This window comes from Ochotona curzoniae, unplaced genomic scaffold (assembly GCF_017591425.1).
Source record: "Ochotona curzoniae isolate NIBS_2020 unplaced genomic scaffold, NIBS_Ocur_1.0 contig_3498, whole genome shotgun sequence".
Lineage (NCBI taxonomy): Eukaryota > Metazoa > Chordata > Mammalia > Lagomorpha > Ochotonidae > Ochotona > Ochotona curzoniae.
Window position 1 is genome coordinate 25421987 of NW_024465885.1, and position 17058 is coordinate 25439044.

Sequence of the window (17058 nt, forward strand, 5' to 3'; positions counted from 1 at the left end):
TCTAGTCATATCATCTATAGTAGAATTATCCACATATCTTCATCTTAGTCTTTGTCCATTTTGCTCAAAGAACACTACAAAAGTGATCATTTTATTTTATTTTATTTTACTGTGCTTTATTTTATTTTATCAAGCTGTGAGAGAAATAATGTCAGTTTGACCTGAGCTTTATCTTTCAAGCTGTCAGAGATTATCGAATAAAGGGTTGTGGTTTAAATCAGGACGATCCACTGTATGACCCCCATCAATATCCTTTCAGTCTTTTTCACAGAAATTGATCAGGTCAGTTGGGCAGCAGTTTTTTTTTTTCCTTACATCATATTTTACAAGGACAACTTGATAACCTATTTAGTATTTGATGTAAAGTTTGTTATGAAATACTATAATAAGATATTGTTGAATCTGGTAAACATATTCATTTCAAATAGTCATCTTAACGTGGTGGGTATTTCCACATTTCTGATGGTTTCCTTTCTAAAAGCCAAAAAAAAAAAAAATGTAGTCTTTTTAATGGATGAATGTTTCCCTCATACGTATTTCTAGAATAAGAGTTTTCATTCAACTCTCCATCTAAATTTGGAGATCATAAGTAATTTTTAACCAGTTTTGCAGATTATTTAGCTTAAATGTGCTTTTAGAGCAAATTGCCCTAGATTTTGTTATTGCTCTAATCAATATAAATTTACCTATTACCTTTTAACAGGTTTTTTTTTGAAATGTCAGGACTGGTTATTACAGCTTTACAATGACAAAATAAACCTAATTGATCATTTGTAGTAAATTAGTATAACACATAATTTAACCCATGTGAATACATCAAGAATGCACAAAAGCAATGAACTCTTTTCAAGAAATATAAAGATTTTTTTTCATTTGAGACAGAGGAAGGAAGAGCTACTTTCTATCCATTGTGTCACTCTGCTAATGGTTGCAATGGCTAGGGATGGCAGGAATACCATCAGGACGTCCTGGATGGGTAAGATAGGGGCAGAGACCCAAGCGCTTGGCACAGCATCTGCTGCTTCCCCAGGCACCAGATTCCCCTAGTGAGAACCTGCATCCAAAGCGGACCAGCCAAGACACAAGTCAGGACTCTGATACAGTTGCCGCTGTCACACCCACTGCCAGTTCCTGGAGAATATCATTTTTTTTTTAGTAGACATTTTCGTTTCAACACTAATTTATAGTTATTTTCTAGCCTGGAATGCAAAACATATGGTTGTGTTATATGGTCCCCTCATGTTTTAATTCTTCAGTGAAAAATAATCAATGTAACAATTTCTTACTTGTGACATTTTTATACTTGAATAAATTTTAGCTTTGGCTTTTTAGCTTGTCATTATCAATAGAGAAAGGGAACCAAAAAGTTATTCCATGGTGTCATTTTTCATAATACCAATGGGAGGCTTCTTTTCTTGTAATATAAGAACATATTTTTAAAAATGCCCATGCACTAGTAAAAGCTCAGCTCAAGGTCATGAAGTCTATTGCTTTTAACAAAATTTCATATAGCTAAAAAAAGGAAGGAAGGAAGGAAGGAAGGAAGGAAGGAAGGAAGGAAGGAAGGAAGGAAGAAAGAAAGAAAGAAAGAAAGAAAGAAAGAAAGAAAGAAAGAAAGAAAGAAAGAAAGAAAGAAAGAAAGAAAGAAAGAGAGAGAGAGAGAGAGAGAGAGAGAGAGAGAGAAAGAAAGAAAGAAAGAAAGAAAGAAAGAAAGAAAGAAAGAAAGAAAGAAAGAAAGAAAGAAAGAAAGAAAGAAAGAGAAAGAAAGAAGAAAGAAAGGGAAGGAAGGAAGGAAGGAAGGAAGGAAGGAAGGAAGGAAGGAAGGAAGGAAGGAAGGAAGGAAGGAAGGAAGGAAGGAAGGAAGGAGACTTACATTAAAGCCACCAACTGCAATGCTGGCATCCCCTGTTGATACCAGTTGAGTCCCAGTTGCTCCACCTCCAAAGCTGTTCCCTCCTAATTTGCCTGGGCAAGCAAAGGAGCTCAGCCTAAAGCTTTTGGTCCCTGTAGGAGACAAGAAGAAGCTTCTGGCACCTGGCTTTGATCTGGCCTGACCTGGTCTGTGAGCTAGTGGATAGAAGATGTCTGCATCTCTCCCTATCCTCTCTGTGACTCTGCCTTTCATATAAATTTTTTAAAATCAATAAAATCTTTTTAGAAAGGACAAGAATGAAGGAAAAGGATGGACAGTGGTAAAAAAAAAAAAAAGAAGGGCAGGGAGAAGCAGGATGAAAAGAGAATATGAGACAGAAATAGGACAAAAAAGGAGGAGGAGCAGAAAAAGTGGAAGGAACTGAAATAGGGAGACCGCAGGGTGGAGCGGCATGACAAGAGCTCTCAGAGTTTGAACTTTTACTCAGTGGTAAGACCACAGACACATTTCTTCTATGTAAATACATCTATCCTTTTTAAAATTTGCTTGCCTAATTTTTATATGCTCTGGTAAACAACTTGGCAAATTCTAAAAACATCTAATCAAGTACCATATGTCCCAGCAACTGGATTTGTCAGGATTTACACTCAAGAAATGAAAACATATGTTTACCACTGTAATTCATGCACAAATGTTTACAGTGATTGTATTTTTCACAGGTGAAACTCGAAGATAAGCCAGTTATACATCAAAGATGAATGGGAGAATAAACTGCAGTTCTAATATCATAGAAAGTTCCACAGTAATAGGAAGAACAAACTCTTTAAATACAAAAAAAATTTTAGACTTTAATGCTGAGTTTAAAAGGGGGTTTTCATAAATGTACATACTGTAGGATTTCATTTATAAAACATGCTCAGAATAATAGCATTGCAAATCAGGAGAACAGATTAATGGTTATCAGAGGATGAAGACATGGGTGGTAGCAAATTGTGTGAGGCCATCAAAGATCAAGAAAAGCTGTTCCCTCAGTGAAATATTCTTTTTCTTGCTGGTATCATTGTCAACTTCCTGTCCATAATATTGTGCTATCTTACAAGAAATTCCCCCTAGATGAAACAGGCAAAAGATGCAATTGATTCAGGATCATAATGGACCATTCACAAAAGCTGTCTGCTTTATTCGCCATGGGGGGAGGGTTGGGGAGGGGGAGGCGGAATCCCAGTGCCTAAAAAACTGTGTCACATAATGCAATGTAATAAAAAAAAAAGATGCGATTGATCTTCCTGTAATTAAAAAAAGGTACACTTATGGACTGATGAAAAATTTGACAGCAATATACATTTGCACAATATTTTGTCATTATTTTTAAAATAATGAGTAAACTTCTTTACATGGTGTGATTACTTTGGTGCCTTTTGCATTTTCTGAGTGTTTTCATTCACTGTCATATTTTATTCTTATTTGTCTTTACTGAACTAATGTAAAAATTAGACATTTTTAAACCAGAAAGTTATAGGATCATAAGTAGGCTAACAATTTTAGTCAGCAAATCATTTACATCTTTTGGCAAAGTTTGGTTATCAGGTGCCAGGCTGTTGGGCAATTTTTAGACTCCTATATAAGCATTCACATATATATTTCAAAGGTAAAGCTTTAACATTCACTTTTAAATAGTTTGTTATTATTCCAGAAAAATTAAAGAATAAAGACCCTATGCAACAAGGTGGAGGAATCCACCATGGGGGGAGGGGTATGGGAGGGGTGGGGGGGATCCCCAGCGCCTATAAAACTGTACTACATAATATAATGTAAGCAACAATAAAAAAAAAAAAAGAATAAAGACCCATGTTTTTAAAGGTTTGATTTATTTGCATATATTTGCTACTAACAAAAGTACAGTCATTCATGTTTTAAAAGCAACTTTTCATTTCTAGGGCCACTTCTTACTCCTGTAAGTATGATTTTAAGGCTTATATTGAAGTTTTTTCATTTTCATTTCCTCATTATTAAGAGTTAGAAGTACTTATTTATGGCTTCTATATTTCCTAAAATATTCATGAAAAGTTACCACAGTCAGTCTGGCAATAAATAGAGGTACAGCATATGTTTATTCCATATCTATACATTTCAGTTCCCTTTCCCATTTTGCAGGGGGGAAAATGTGTGTCTTTAAAAATCCTGACCTTTATGAAAAAGTGTTCACAACAGCCCAGCGGGAAACTTCTTAGTTACTCTATGGAACCTTCCGCCCATTTCCTATACATGTGCTGACCCAAACCATCTACACAGGAACTGCACCAGCGGAAACAAAGCATCTCCTGTTTCCCCATCACCTAAGCTGACTCCATCCAAAGCACTTATGCAAAGCCTCAAGAATTAAATGTAGCAAGGTTAAATGAAGTGACATTACAGAGGCCATGGAACCTACAAACGAGCGTATTTCCACAAATCCAAATAAGTACCTTAAAATATATAAAGCAGAAGCTACAGAAGGAAGAAATGAATGGATGCAGTGTCCTCAACTATGAATGTGAGGTCTAAGTGCTGAAGTGCTTTTCCCCTTATGGGATCATACAGTGTAACGGACAAATCATACTTCACAGTCTGTCTCCTCAGCCAAGCCAATACTTTCACCAACTGGAAAGTCTCCTCTCTCCTGAGTTCAAGCAAGAAGAAAAATTTCTGCTGTGTTTTAAACTTTTGACCATCAGTCATGAACAGTTCTTTATCAGCAGGAGAACATTGGGACCCAGAGAATATGTCGTGTAACCAGCATTTTCCATGCTATCATTTGAGTACAAATAAAGACATGACTATAGTTTGGGTTATTTTGGGTATTTTTTGTACAGAACTCTCACTCTGCATGAACACATGCATCTAAACTCCTTAAAAGCATTTAATTTTATTGTCTTTGGCTTCATAATTTTCCATTAATTTAAATAAGAACGCCTTTTTGGAAACACACTCATCAGCAAAACAAATCATTTCATGATGAAAGTGATTGTCAGAATAAAGAGTAGCAGAGTTTTCCACTAAAATCACAAGTTTAAGTGTGCGAATCTGCAGAGCCAAACAAATCAAATAGAGAGAAAACAAAACACTCTGTTATTTAGCATATATGTCGTGATGAAGATGTATAATCTATGTATGTGATTCACTAGGCTGAATTAGCAAGAAAAGGGATTTCAACTTTAGAGCAGTTAAATGTCATAAAACAGAGATTGCCCAAGATTGGGAACCAAGTAAGTGGAAAAAAATCAAGCACAAACTGATTTGCTCAGCAATGTCCTACATAGGGTAAATCTGGTGATGTCCTAGTCCTTGTGCCCCAACAATCACTACACACAACCTACCTCTAATAAACGGGGAAGGATGCCCCAAATACACCCTGTCAAAGTCCGGAAAACACAGACACTCTCCACCCCGCCACCACTCTCACACCGAGAGGAAATCAATGACTGTGGATGAGTGGAGGGTAATCCTCAGCCGCTCCCTCTGGTCCTCCATGGGACACAGCTAATCCCTATGACCTTTAGAAAAAGTGAAGGTATAAAATGACCTCAGTCATCAAAAGCACAATTAGCATGAAGAGCCCAAAACCGTGACTGTGGTTAGAAAAGGCACACAATGAAGAGACTATGGAGGAAATTTGTCCCTTTAGCAGTAGACTGAATGCAACCATGGAGATGCCCTGAACGGCTGCAGATGGATGGCAGCCTGGCAACAGTTAAAGTGGGGCAGGTGGGAAGGAAGTGGCAGCCAGCGCGTGACCAGCACTTCTGCCTTTGCGCCCTCCCTCCACAGTACCAACCATCACTTCTGACCTTACACAGGAGGCAGCAAAAGTTCAGAAGATGGCAACTCCTCACTGGTCAAAGGGATAGAGTAGGGTTTCCTGTAGCAGTGAAGAAATCTGTCATTTCAATGCCTAGTGTACTTTTTTTTCTCTATCCAGAAATGAACCTCAGTGAATTCAAGTTCCTTAGGCACAGAGCAACCAATTAGACAAACTGTATTCTGCAGTTGGAGGAATTTCCCATCAGAATGCCACGTGGTTTGTAGGGAAATACTTCCTGAGTGACTGAGTTTCAAACTCTAAAGTAATGCAATGCTAGGAACCTAAGGCTACATAAAATATAATTTTCAAAAACCAATTTTCTCTTAAATTTTGGCTGGTATCCTTATTTTTTCCATTTGGTAAATTCCTATTAGTACATTGGAAAAAATAAAGGAACAGTATCTTCTTAATTCAGGAGGTAAGCTGTTTTTTTGATCAAAAATTATTAAATTAAACTGATTACTGCATCAATTATTACATTAATACTCATCAACTTCTTACCAGGTATCCATACCATCATGCGATCTTTATATTTTCTTTTGAATTATTACACACTCCTATAAAATAGATACATATTTTAGTTGGAAACACTGTGGCCAATAAACGAACTAGAATAAATTAAATAGAATTTGTCTGAAGCCACAATGTTGATTATCTAAAAATAATGATACTGCATGCTTTGCTTTTACAAACTTCAAAATCCAAATAAATAGTTCAATATTTTACCAAATTTTAATAAGTCCTATGTTCTGCAGCCTAGTAACTAGCAGTAGCAATCACAACTGTTTTATTAACATTGTCGGGAAGGGTGATATTTCATTTGCTGATGAGCAAAGTGTACTGGCTAAAAGACAAGGAGATACCATTTTTATGATCAATCTTTAATGCATCGCTTAAATTCAGATTGCTTTATAAAAAAGGAATGGCCCTATTTATTTTTGATTCACAGCACCACTTTAATGCTTGAAAGAAACACTTGGTTAATTTAGATATTACTTTTGTGCCATTTCTGTGCTTTACAATACAGGGTATATTTATTCACACTACCAAGGCAGCTGGGCCACCACCTGTTACCTTACTTCAAACACTAATTAGCCTGTGTTGAAGTTACCGTATGCTTTGACTGGAAGGGAGTGGAACAGTAGCAGATGCTAAACTCAATAAAAGAAAAGCCTTTGAATACTGGGATAAAGTGGGTGGAGAAAATAACAAAAAAAGTCAACAGAGGGATAGAACCAGAAATACTAGTAAAATGGGCTGGAAATTAACTCTGTTAGGTATAGCTCAAGACAGCAAAGCTCTACAGATTAAACCGCATCCCACCAACGCGTCTGTTCCATCACATTATTGAGATAGTCATTACTTGCTATTTCCATGAAAACCTTTGTGGCTTTTGTAGCCCAAATAAGCAGACATCAAAGACATTTAAAAAATAAGTTGCTGTACTGAAGAATACTTTTCCCAATTATAAGAAATCTCTACTCTGCCAGTGTTTTCCAATAGAAAAGAGCTGGAAACTAATGGCTTTTAAAATATAAGCATTTTTCCATCAAGAGAATGCTTTTCCTACAGAAACCTATCGTATCTTGTTAACTTGAATTTAAATAAGTCAACATCTTCTTCCAGGTTATCTGAACTAAGGCTAGTTAGTCATCAAGGACTTTATCTTGCAAATATCTCAGCAGTATCTGTCAGTAGAATTATTATGGAATAATTTTATTATTGATCTTTTTTCTTAAACACATTGGGATTCTACTTAAAGAAATTTTTGTCAACTTCTTATTATTAAATGCCCTCCAAATTAGCAGAGATGAAACTTTAGTTGAGAATTTTCATTGAGGTCTTTTTATTTTTATTTTATTTCCAAGGCAGAGAGACAGGCACATTTTGTCTTTTTCTTCTTCACTCCCCAAAGTGGAGTAGTGATTGTACCATTTCTTGCCAACTATTACATTTGTAGAAATTTGGAAAATCTAATATAAATTACAAATTAGCATGGTATCACATCAATTTCAAAAATAACCTCCCAAAATTTAGTCTATTCATTTAAACCAGGAGAATCTGATTTATATCCATTTATCTAGCATCTAAAATTACTGAAGTCAGAGGGAGATTATAGACACAAAGAACAATGCATCTACCTGGAAATATTTAAGAGTCCTACTTTACTTGTGCACTTGACAACTTTCAGTTTTGAGTATTGTCACTATTTATGATTCTCTTGTATCAAATTTGTCAATCATTTTACCAAGCAAAAGGAAAACGCTCTCCTGTAAAACCCTCATCTGAATTAAGCTAATGACTCCATTTCTCTGTTGGGATGCTTCTTGGAGTATCTGATCACATACAGAAGTGCCTGGATTCAGATCCTTCCATTGTTTTTCATTTCAGCTTTCCGTTGATGCACATGCTGACTCATGTCAGTATGTGAAATTTACATTAATAGAATTAGAAATTATAATTAGAATGATTATAAAATTTTAGGTTAGTCTGCAGCAAAATACCAAATAAGGAAAACATTTCATATTCACTCATTGAGGAAAGTTACCTGCAATTTATATTCTCAACTTCAGCAAAGCTATGCTACCAGAGAATTCTCCAATCATTCATTAAAAATGTATTGATTGTCCACTAGGAATGTACCTATGAAATGTACCTAAGAAATGTGACGTAATACTCCGTCTTAAGCAACCTTAAATTAATAATAAAAATGAATCTTTCCTGTTGAAGAGTGCCTTTTAAAATTGTTTAAAAGGCGAAAGATTTATGCGATCTGAAGAGAAACCAGAGTATTATATATATGCTATATATATATATATACTAATGGGCACAACTGGAAACTATAATGCTAAGGGAAATGAGTGAATCCCAAAAGATTAGATACCACATGTTTGCCTTGATTTAACCTGTAATTTTTTGTTTGGTTGTTGGTTATTTTCTGAACCTGTCATTGATACTGTCTCAACCCAGATGTTTCGAAGAATGGAACTTGCATTATTTTTAACATATTGTCTACCCATTACTATGTCAATTAATTCCATAATGTTGTATATTGACACTGAGGCCTTGTTGGGGCTTTTAACTGACCGGATCTCTACTCTGTTAGACCTATCTTCAGACCATAGAAGGTCTCCCCAAGAGGCCACTGAACTTATCTGGACAATAAGACGCTGAACTTTATGCTAGGCATGTGTTTGCAAGCAATGAATCTCAACTGAACTTGAACTATGGTTATGCAACAAGGTGGAGGAATCCACCATGGGGGGAGGGTTATGGGAGGGGTGGGGGGAATCCCCAGCGCCTATAAAACTGTACTACATAATACAATGTAAGCAACAATAAAAAAAAAAAAAAAAAAATTAACACAAGAAAAAAAAAAAAAATAAATAAAATTGTTTAAAATATGAAATTACTTTGGTTTATTTTGTGAGTACTTTGAAGTCCATATCAAAATGTGTTTAACTATTGTGGGCATAGGCGTGCTTTGTAGCTCCTGTTTTAGCAATAGTTTGTTTTGCAATCTTTCCTTAAACACAATTGACTAACTTGTTCAATACTTCTTGCTCCCTCTCTAAAGGAAGGCAGTGAAGAAGCACAGGTGATAAATTTAATAGAACTTAGAAACAGATTTGTGAAATTGTTCAATCTTATCGTTGGGTGACTGGAAAAGAATCATTCTCCTGTTCTCCCATTGTTTCTGGGGTATTGAAATTCCATCTAGTTCCTGGAATTAGATTGCTGAGTAGGCGGAAGCTATAGGGTCCAGGAAAGGAGAAAAGTCTTCAAGTCAGAAATCCTTTGGAATCAAATTTCAAACCCGCTGTTGATTAGTTGCATAACTGAGGTCAAACTTAAATATATTAGCAACTGGGAAGATTGATGAAAATCACCATGACAATAATGGTTAGGATCATTATAGAACTGTTAAGAATCACAAAAGAACATGTGCGTGTCTAATTCTATGTTATAGTAAATAAAACATTAGATAATACAGTTTTTAATTCTTTCATCCAGATTTTTAAAATTCAGTGATCTATGACCTAAACAAAAAAATCAGATAAAGCAGTAACACATACTTTAATGCTTGTATGTAATCTGTTCTGTTTGATACAGCACTGGCATCTCTGGTCACGTGTAAAATTGCCTATGCTCTCATTCAGCTTCTTATACTTTAACCGAGAGTTATAGCACTTGATTTTTTTTTATTTGTTTTTGCTTTCTTGACAGTGTGGAAACATGAACTTTTCAAATTTTAGTAGTATTCTTTCTCTAAATACACATGTATCACTATAATCATAGTTTCTCTATCTTTGAAAGAAACATAAGGGAGACAGCCTTGATTTTTCCTATAACAGCAAAATTTGAGATGGGTATAACACATTGTTTTCTGTTACCATATTGCTACTTTAAAAAAAATAGTTTATTCAACATTTTTCTGTATCACTTTCAACTTGGTACTTATTATACCTGAGGTTCTACAACACATAGATTTCTGTAAGTTCAGTCCTATTATGAAAACATATTTTTAAACTGCCTTATGCTCTAAACTTTGTAAGATATATTTTTAACTGACACATAGTCAATATTACATAGTGTGACATTTTCATACGTATATACAATGTGTAATCATGAGACCAAAATAATTGGCTTACTTGTCACTCACACATTTCTCTCTTCTTTGGGGAAACACTCAAAATATTTTCTATCAGCTCTTTTGAAGATTGCAACTAATAGTCAGATACGGTTCTTCTACTGTATTTTAGAACATTAGATGCTGTTTCTCCCACCCAAGGTGCCCTGGTGCTCTCTAACCATTGTCTATTTCCCTCCCCATTTCTGTTCCAAGCTTTGGTAATCATTACTACAATTTCTATAAGGTCAAATTTTTAGTTTCTACATATAAGTAAGACTATTAAATATTTGCCCTTCTGCACCTTATGCTTTTCACTTAACACAGTATCTTCCAGTTCCATCCATATTTCTGCAGCATTCTCTGAAATTTTTAAAGCTAGGTACCACATGAAAATGTGTCCTGATATTTTACAACATAATCTATATTTCTCCTTTCTTCTCAGTCACTTGAAAATGAGTAAAACAATAATGTATATTCAACAGTTCTTTTAACCATAGATGTTCATATCTGAAATTAGAATTTCATTTGAATTTGATCATATAGAATTGTGACTCAAGCATAAAGCCTCACAAACACAGTATTCTGTGGTTATTTTTTTAATTCATTGCCTAGGTTTCTAATTAAATGCTCTCAGTACTCCATTTTAAGTATCCGATCCCTGCATTCCTCTTGATTAGTAGGAAAGAATCAATGAGAATTGATCCAATTTGTAGAACACAGTTCTCATATTGATAGTAGTTTATATTCATTTGCTTTTTCCTAATCTTTTATTAATGGTCATCTTCAAAATGTCAATTAATGCCAAAGCTCTGCATGGTTATAATGCATATCTCTAAAGAAACCAGCCTGGCTCCAACTGTAGTGCAAAAGGAAAAAAGCTTTTAAGTTCAATGTGTATTTACTTAACTGAATATGACACAAAGGAAGGAAAAGGTTGGCAAGTCTAATGACTATGAGCTTTAATTGCAAACTCAACCTAAAAATTGTGAGTAAATATTAGAACTCAAAACTTAAACATCAGGTTTTTCTCATAGACTTCTACATTTCCACAACATAACACAGGCTACTGTGGTGTGATAGATGCTTAATGGAAAAATGGGTAAACTGCTGTTATACGGTCTTTGCACTACAAAAATATCATTAAGCATTTTAATTAAACCACAGATGAAAGAGCAACATATGTGAATTTCAGCTGTATGTCACAGAGTACTCTTTCTGGAAGACTTCAAGGTAACACTATTTACTGTCTCACACAATTGTCCAGCCAACCCAAGTTACACACTGCTGGTGATTTCTCAGTTAAAATAGTGACTGCCTGACCCGTACACTAAAATCATGTATTTTTCCACCTGTAGTTTACCAAAATCTCAAGTTGATACTTTGACATTGTAAAATAGGCCACATTCCAATCATTTTCTCCTAATACAGCTAGCTAGGCTGTTGTTGAGATGCTGCTCAATGTGCACAAATTTACAGTTACAAAGAAAGAATAAATCCAGGACATCTACTGTACGACATTGTGAGTACAGCAAATAATGTGTTTTTGGCAATGTGTGAGAGTAGATTTCAAATTTTTTTCATCGTAAGAAAAGATACATGTGTGAGGTAATGCAAATATTAGCTAGTTCTCTTGAGCCATTATAAATTATAATGTATTCAAAATCCTCACATTCTGCATGGTAAATGTATACAGTGCTTTTCTATTTTTATAAACCTAAATATTTAATGTATTGCTATGTTTAAGAATAAGGCTTACTTGAAGGTGTAATCTCCATTTTAGGTCTTGGTTTTCTTTTGTAGTTCTTGCTTTTAAGAAATCTATGAAAGCCTGCTATAAGATGATCCACTTTACTGTGTATCTTATATAAATTATACCTATATAGACATAGCACAGTGCTATATATATGTGTGTGTGTTTCTCTTTAAATTTGTTAGGTACAATATACAGGCTCTCTTCCAAAAGATAAATATAAACTAACAAATTTTTGTATACAATTTCTCTATATATCAGTTTTGATTTTTTAAGTTAATCAATTTTCATTGAAAAGTGGTGGGCACGGCACAGTAGCCTAGTGGCCAAAAGTGCTCACCATGCATGCACTGGGATCCCATGTAAGCACCAATTCGTGGCCCAGCTGCTCCAGCTTCCTGCTTGTGGCCTGGGAAAGCAGTCGAGAATGGCTCAAAGCCTTGGGACTCTGCACCTGCATGGGAGACCCAGAGGAAGCTTCTGGCTCCTGACTTTGGATTGGCTCAGCTCTGGCCATTGAGATCACCTGGGGAGTGAACCAGCAGATGGAAGATTGTTCTCTCACTCTATCTTCTCTGTAAATCTGCCTTTCCAGTAAAATGAAATAAAACTTACAAGAAAACATTAAAAAAAAGAGAGAAGAAAAGAAAAAAGTGAAAAGACATTTTTCACTGGTTGTCTCTCTGTCTCCAATGCTATCACAAGACATCTGGGCAAAGAAGTAACCAGGAGCCAGGATCTCAACCCAAGCCTCCCACATGAGTGACAGCAACTGAAGGACTTCAGCGAGGGCTTGATGAGTCCCATGGAGCACTGTAGCAAAAAGCTGGAGTTTGGAGCAATGTGGGAACGTGAACCCAGACTGTCCACAAGTGAGCTGCGAGAGTCACAGGAAGCATCTTCACCAACTGGCGAAATGCCTACTCCAACTTCCTTTGTATACTGAAAAAATTGGAAAAAATGATGTATTTTATAGACACTGGAAATATAATAAGAATATGGCATTTGGGTAGAATTGTATACGTTTATTTTCTCCTAAGACAATGGTGCAGATGTTGATACTCCTTTATTTTCCAGTAGGTTCAAATTGAAAGCCTATTATCTAAGTAAGATTTGCATTCTTAATTAATTCATCTATTCCCTTATGTCCAATATAAAGTAGATTGACATACAAATGTAAAGAACACTTAACCCTGAGGAATTTATCATCTAACAGGGCTGGGGAGACAGATGCATTAAACCAGAGCATTTTCAGCTGTGGTGACATCTTTTACCAATAGCAACTGCATCTATTTCTTTTTCTTTTTAGATTTATTAATTATTTTTTATTGGAAAGGCAGATTATCCAGGGGGAAGGAGGTACAGAGGGAAAGATCTTCCAACCACTGTTTCACTCCCCAAGTGGCCACAACAGCCAGAACTGAGCTGAATCTGAAGCCAGGAGCCAGGAGGTTTGTCTGGTTCTTCCACATGGACGAAAAATCCTAAGGCTTAGGGTCATCCTCCTCTGTTTTCCCAGGCCAAAGTCAGGGAGCTGGAAGTGGAGCAGCCGGGATTAGAACAACAACCATATGGGATCAAGGCACATGCAAGACAAGGATTGTCGCCATTAGGCTACCACACAGGCCCCAGTTGCATCTATTTCAACTCAGTCTAGCTGCTCCAGAATTCAGAATTGTAAAACCAACAATCTTTCTCCAGCTGTGAGACCCAGACACACACACCTCTTACCCTGGTATTTTCTAGTCCATTATTCACATACTATTTAGTAGAAATAGAAGAAATATCTTTTGGACTCAGAATTAGCCTTGCAACGTGTATGGTATAGTGGTTCAGCAGCTGTTACATTTTATCATTATCTGTCAATGCTAAGCAGTGGAAGGAGTGTTAGAAAACAATTAGTGGAGTAAAAATGAAACATTTTTACCACTTTTTGGTTGGCTTAGACCTGTTATAGGCATCACATTAATTAAAGATAGTAGCAGACAAAAAGGTGTCTTATGGAAATGGTAAGATTCATGGATAAATGTTAAAATCTGTTCTTCCCTGTACCTAAGTGGGTACCAAAACTGCAGTAGGATACAGAAAATCAAATTTAAAAATCAGTAAGCATTAGTGGAACAGACCTGAAAAGTCTACTTTCAGCATAGTTAGGCACCTCGTTGCAAATTACTGGAAACTTACTTTTCTCATTCCTGTTGCTTTAGAGTAAAAGCTACACAAACCTCCCCAAAGTCTTTCAGTAAAATGAAAAACCAATTTCGCTTCTGTAGCAGATTTGAATGATGTTCTTATATTTTTAACGGTGATTAAAACTGTACACATCCATATTGAATAAGCCTTTTTTGTACATTAAAACTTCCCCTGAAACAAGTCCTATTATTAAAAGTAATTAATCTGCAATATTAATGTGACCCCAAATATATTTCATCTCTTAAGATCATGAGTCAGTAGACATTATCCCCTTGAAAGAGATTGACTACATCTCAAGAAGTAACTTTTGTTTATCTTTCTATTGAAATATTCTGCGTGAGCAAGGTTACTTAGGTTTCTGGCAGAACGTTTCTCAGTTGATATGCCTTAAAATTTGTTATCTAAACAACTTGTATGTACAGTAAGTGAACACGCTGGGAGATGAGACAGTGCACACTTCTCAAACTGCCATACAATAGTTGCTTTTAAGGACACACACGCACGCAGTCACACACACGTGTGTGCAATTACAGCCATTATTGGAAAGAGAGAGAAAGCAAGAGGGAGCTCTTTTTTTTTTCTTGTATCTGTGAAGATTCGATTTTTTTTTTTTTTTTTGCAATTTAGTCACCTCAGATTAATTACATAACACTTCAAAAGAGAGGCGGGAAACATGGGGATTAGTGCAGATAAATAAGTTCCACAGATAATCCACAAAGCAGGCTTTTGTAAGACTTTTCACCCCTTTGTTTTAAAATTTCTAAATCATCTGAAATAGCTGTGTCTAGGAAAAATACGTTGACCCAGATAAAAGCTAGCAGACACAAAATTAATGACGCCGGTGATGCTCCTACGGGCATTACCTGCAGGTACTTGCTGCCTCGTTTCTAAGTGACGCCCTTGCTTCCCTGAGAACACAGCCGTGCCTCTTCACTGCTCAGAAGAAGAAATCCTCAGTAGATGCTGTTAAGGTGTTAAAAAGCCTGCAAAGCCACACGACCTGCATGACCTATAACTCTGTGTTATTGCAATTTACAAGGCACTCGCTCGGTTTTTATTGTGTCTGTGTCTGCTTATCAGCAGCCAAGCTGCAAACAGTGTTCATAATCTCAGGCAGGTAGGGTACCAGCGGGAGGGAATCTTAGCCGGTGGAGTCTCTGGGCTTCTGGATATATACAGAGAACAGCTCAGTTTATGGGCACCGGAACATCAGATGATAAACCTCAAATCTGAAGTCTATATGAAAATCCAAATGTACAATTTGAAGACACTTAAAAACTTAAAACTTTTTTTTAGTTGCACAAAATAATAGAGGAATGCAAATACATATGTGGACGATTATATTCAACCACTTCAAACAAGTTGGAATGTTTTGAAACATCCAAACCAAAGTATTCAAAGTTGTCATTTTCCTCATATAGTCAATTGAAGGATTTTCTCTCACTAGTTTAAAATGACAAATTGTTGCCCTCTGAAAGATGAGACGTTGCATCGCTTTCTTTGCTGAGTCTCAGGAAAAAAAAAAAAGTAAGATTTTTTTATCAAGCCCCTCTCAGTGGATTAGACTCTCTTCTCCCCACCCCTCCCCCACTCATAGGAGATGCAGTCCCTCGAGTCCGTAATTGCCAGGAGATGAAGCGATGATGGGGAGTGATCACAGTCAATAGCTTTGATTAACAATAAGGTGGAAAATTAGCAATGCTAGCATTCAGCCACCCTGCCCTCTCTCTGCTCCAGATGCTCCCTCAGTCATGCTGGCCGCCTCACACTGGGCAGACAGAGCCATTTGCCGGCTTTGAAGTGCAGCAAAGGTGCAGGCAGAGCAGACTTCGGGAAATTAAGGAGAGGCAGTAGAAACTCCAAGCCATGGTGCTGGGACCTTGGCAGGGTTTAGTGTGCCGCAGGACGGGCGAGGATGAAGTGTGCTGTGTGTTGTCCCTGTGTGTTTTGCTGTCACTCGTGGATTTGCTTGTGTCTGGACATGCTGTGATCGGAATGGCATCTACTGTTACCACTGTAACCCCATCAGCAGCTCTGGTGTTGTTTCCGACAGACCCTGAAGAACTAGAGAGGGGGAAAGACCACGGGACGCCGACCCCCACCTCTGATAACGATGACAATTCGCTGGGCTACACAGGTAGAGTGCTTCTTTCCCAAATACTAACCTCCTCCTAAAATGCTTTCACCTCCACCCATCACTAACCACCTGTGCAAAATTATCTTCTCATTCCCAAGCATAGCAGCGTCCTGCTCTCATTTTCTTGACTTCATTCTGCAGCTGAGTGGTGGTCACACTGCCCAAGTAAACACTGTGGGCAATAAGAATTTAGTATGAAAATGCATTCATATGCGTGGTTTGCTATGTAACACTAATGATGCTGATGCACTGAAACTTTGATATGATGGTATGTTTAGAAGAGTAATAGTTTCTTAGAGCTTTAATCTTTGACTAAATTACTACAAGAAAGGTGTACAAGACTACCCAGCAGTAATTTGGTTTTGGCTATACACACTGTTTTTTTGTGTGTATGTATGATACTCGCAGTCGTATAAAGCACAGAAAACAATTGGTCACCTAGTGAAATTCAATGCATTATTACCAACTTCTGTCTTCGGATTCTGTCTGCATGAATTGTTACTTTAGCCAGCAACCACTTCTGAAATAAATGCATGGACACACTAGCATAAAGGAGCCTCATATGTGGTAGAATTAATGTGGAAAATAAGTTGCCGACAGAATTTCAAACTATAATTTACATACTAGTGCA

The 17058-nt window shown here is 36.6% G+C and overlaps 1 protein-coding gene across 1 annotated transcript in view; it reads left to right on the forward strand.

Annotated features, from left to right (window-relative positions):
• ROBO1 (roundabout guidance receptor 1) overlaps positions 1 to 17058 on the forward strand; it is a 1020189-nt gene that overhangs the window by 519571 nt on the left and 483560 nt on the right. The window contains exon 4 of the mRNA XM_040980627.1: positions 16344 to 16427. Coding sequence (XP_040836561.1) covers positions 16344 to 16427 — 84 coding nt within the window. The remainder of the gene's footprint in view (positions 1 to 16343; positions 16428 to 17058) is intronic.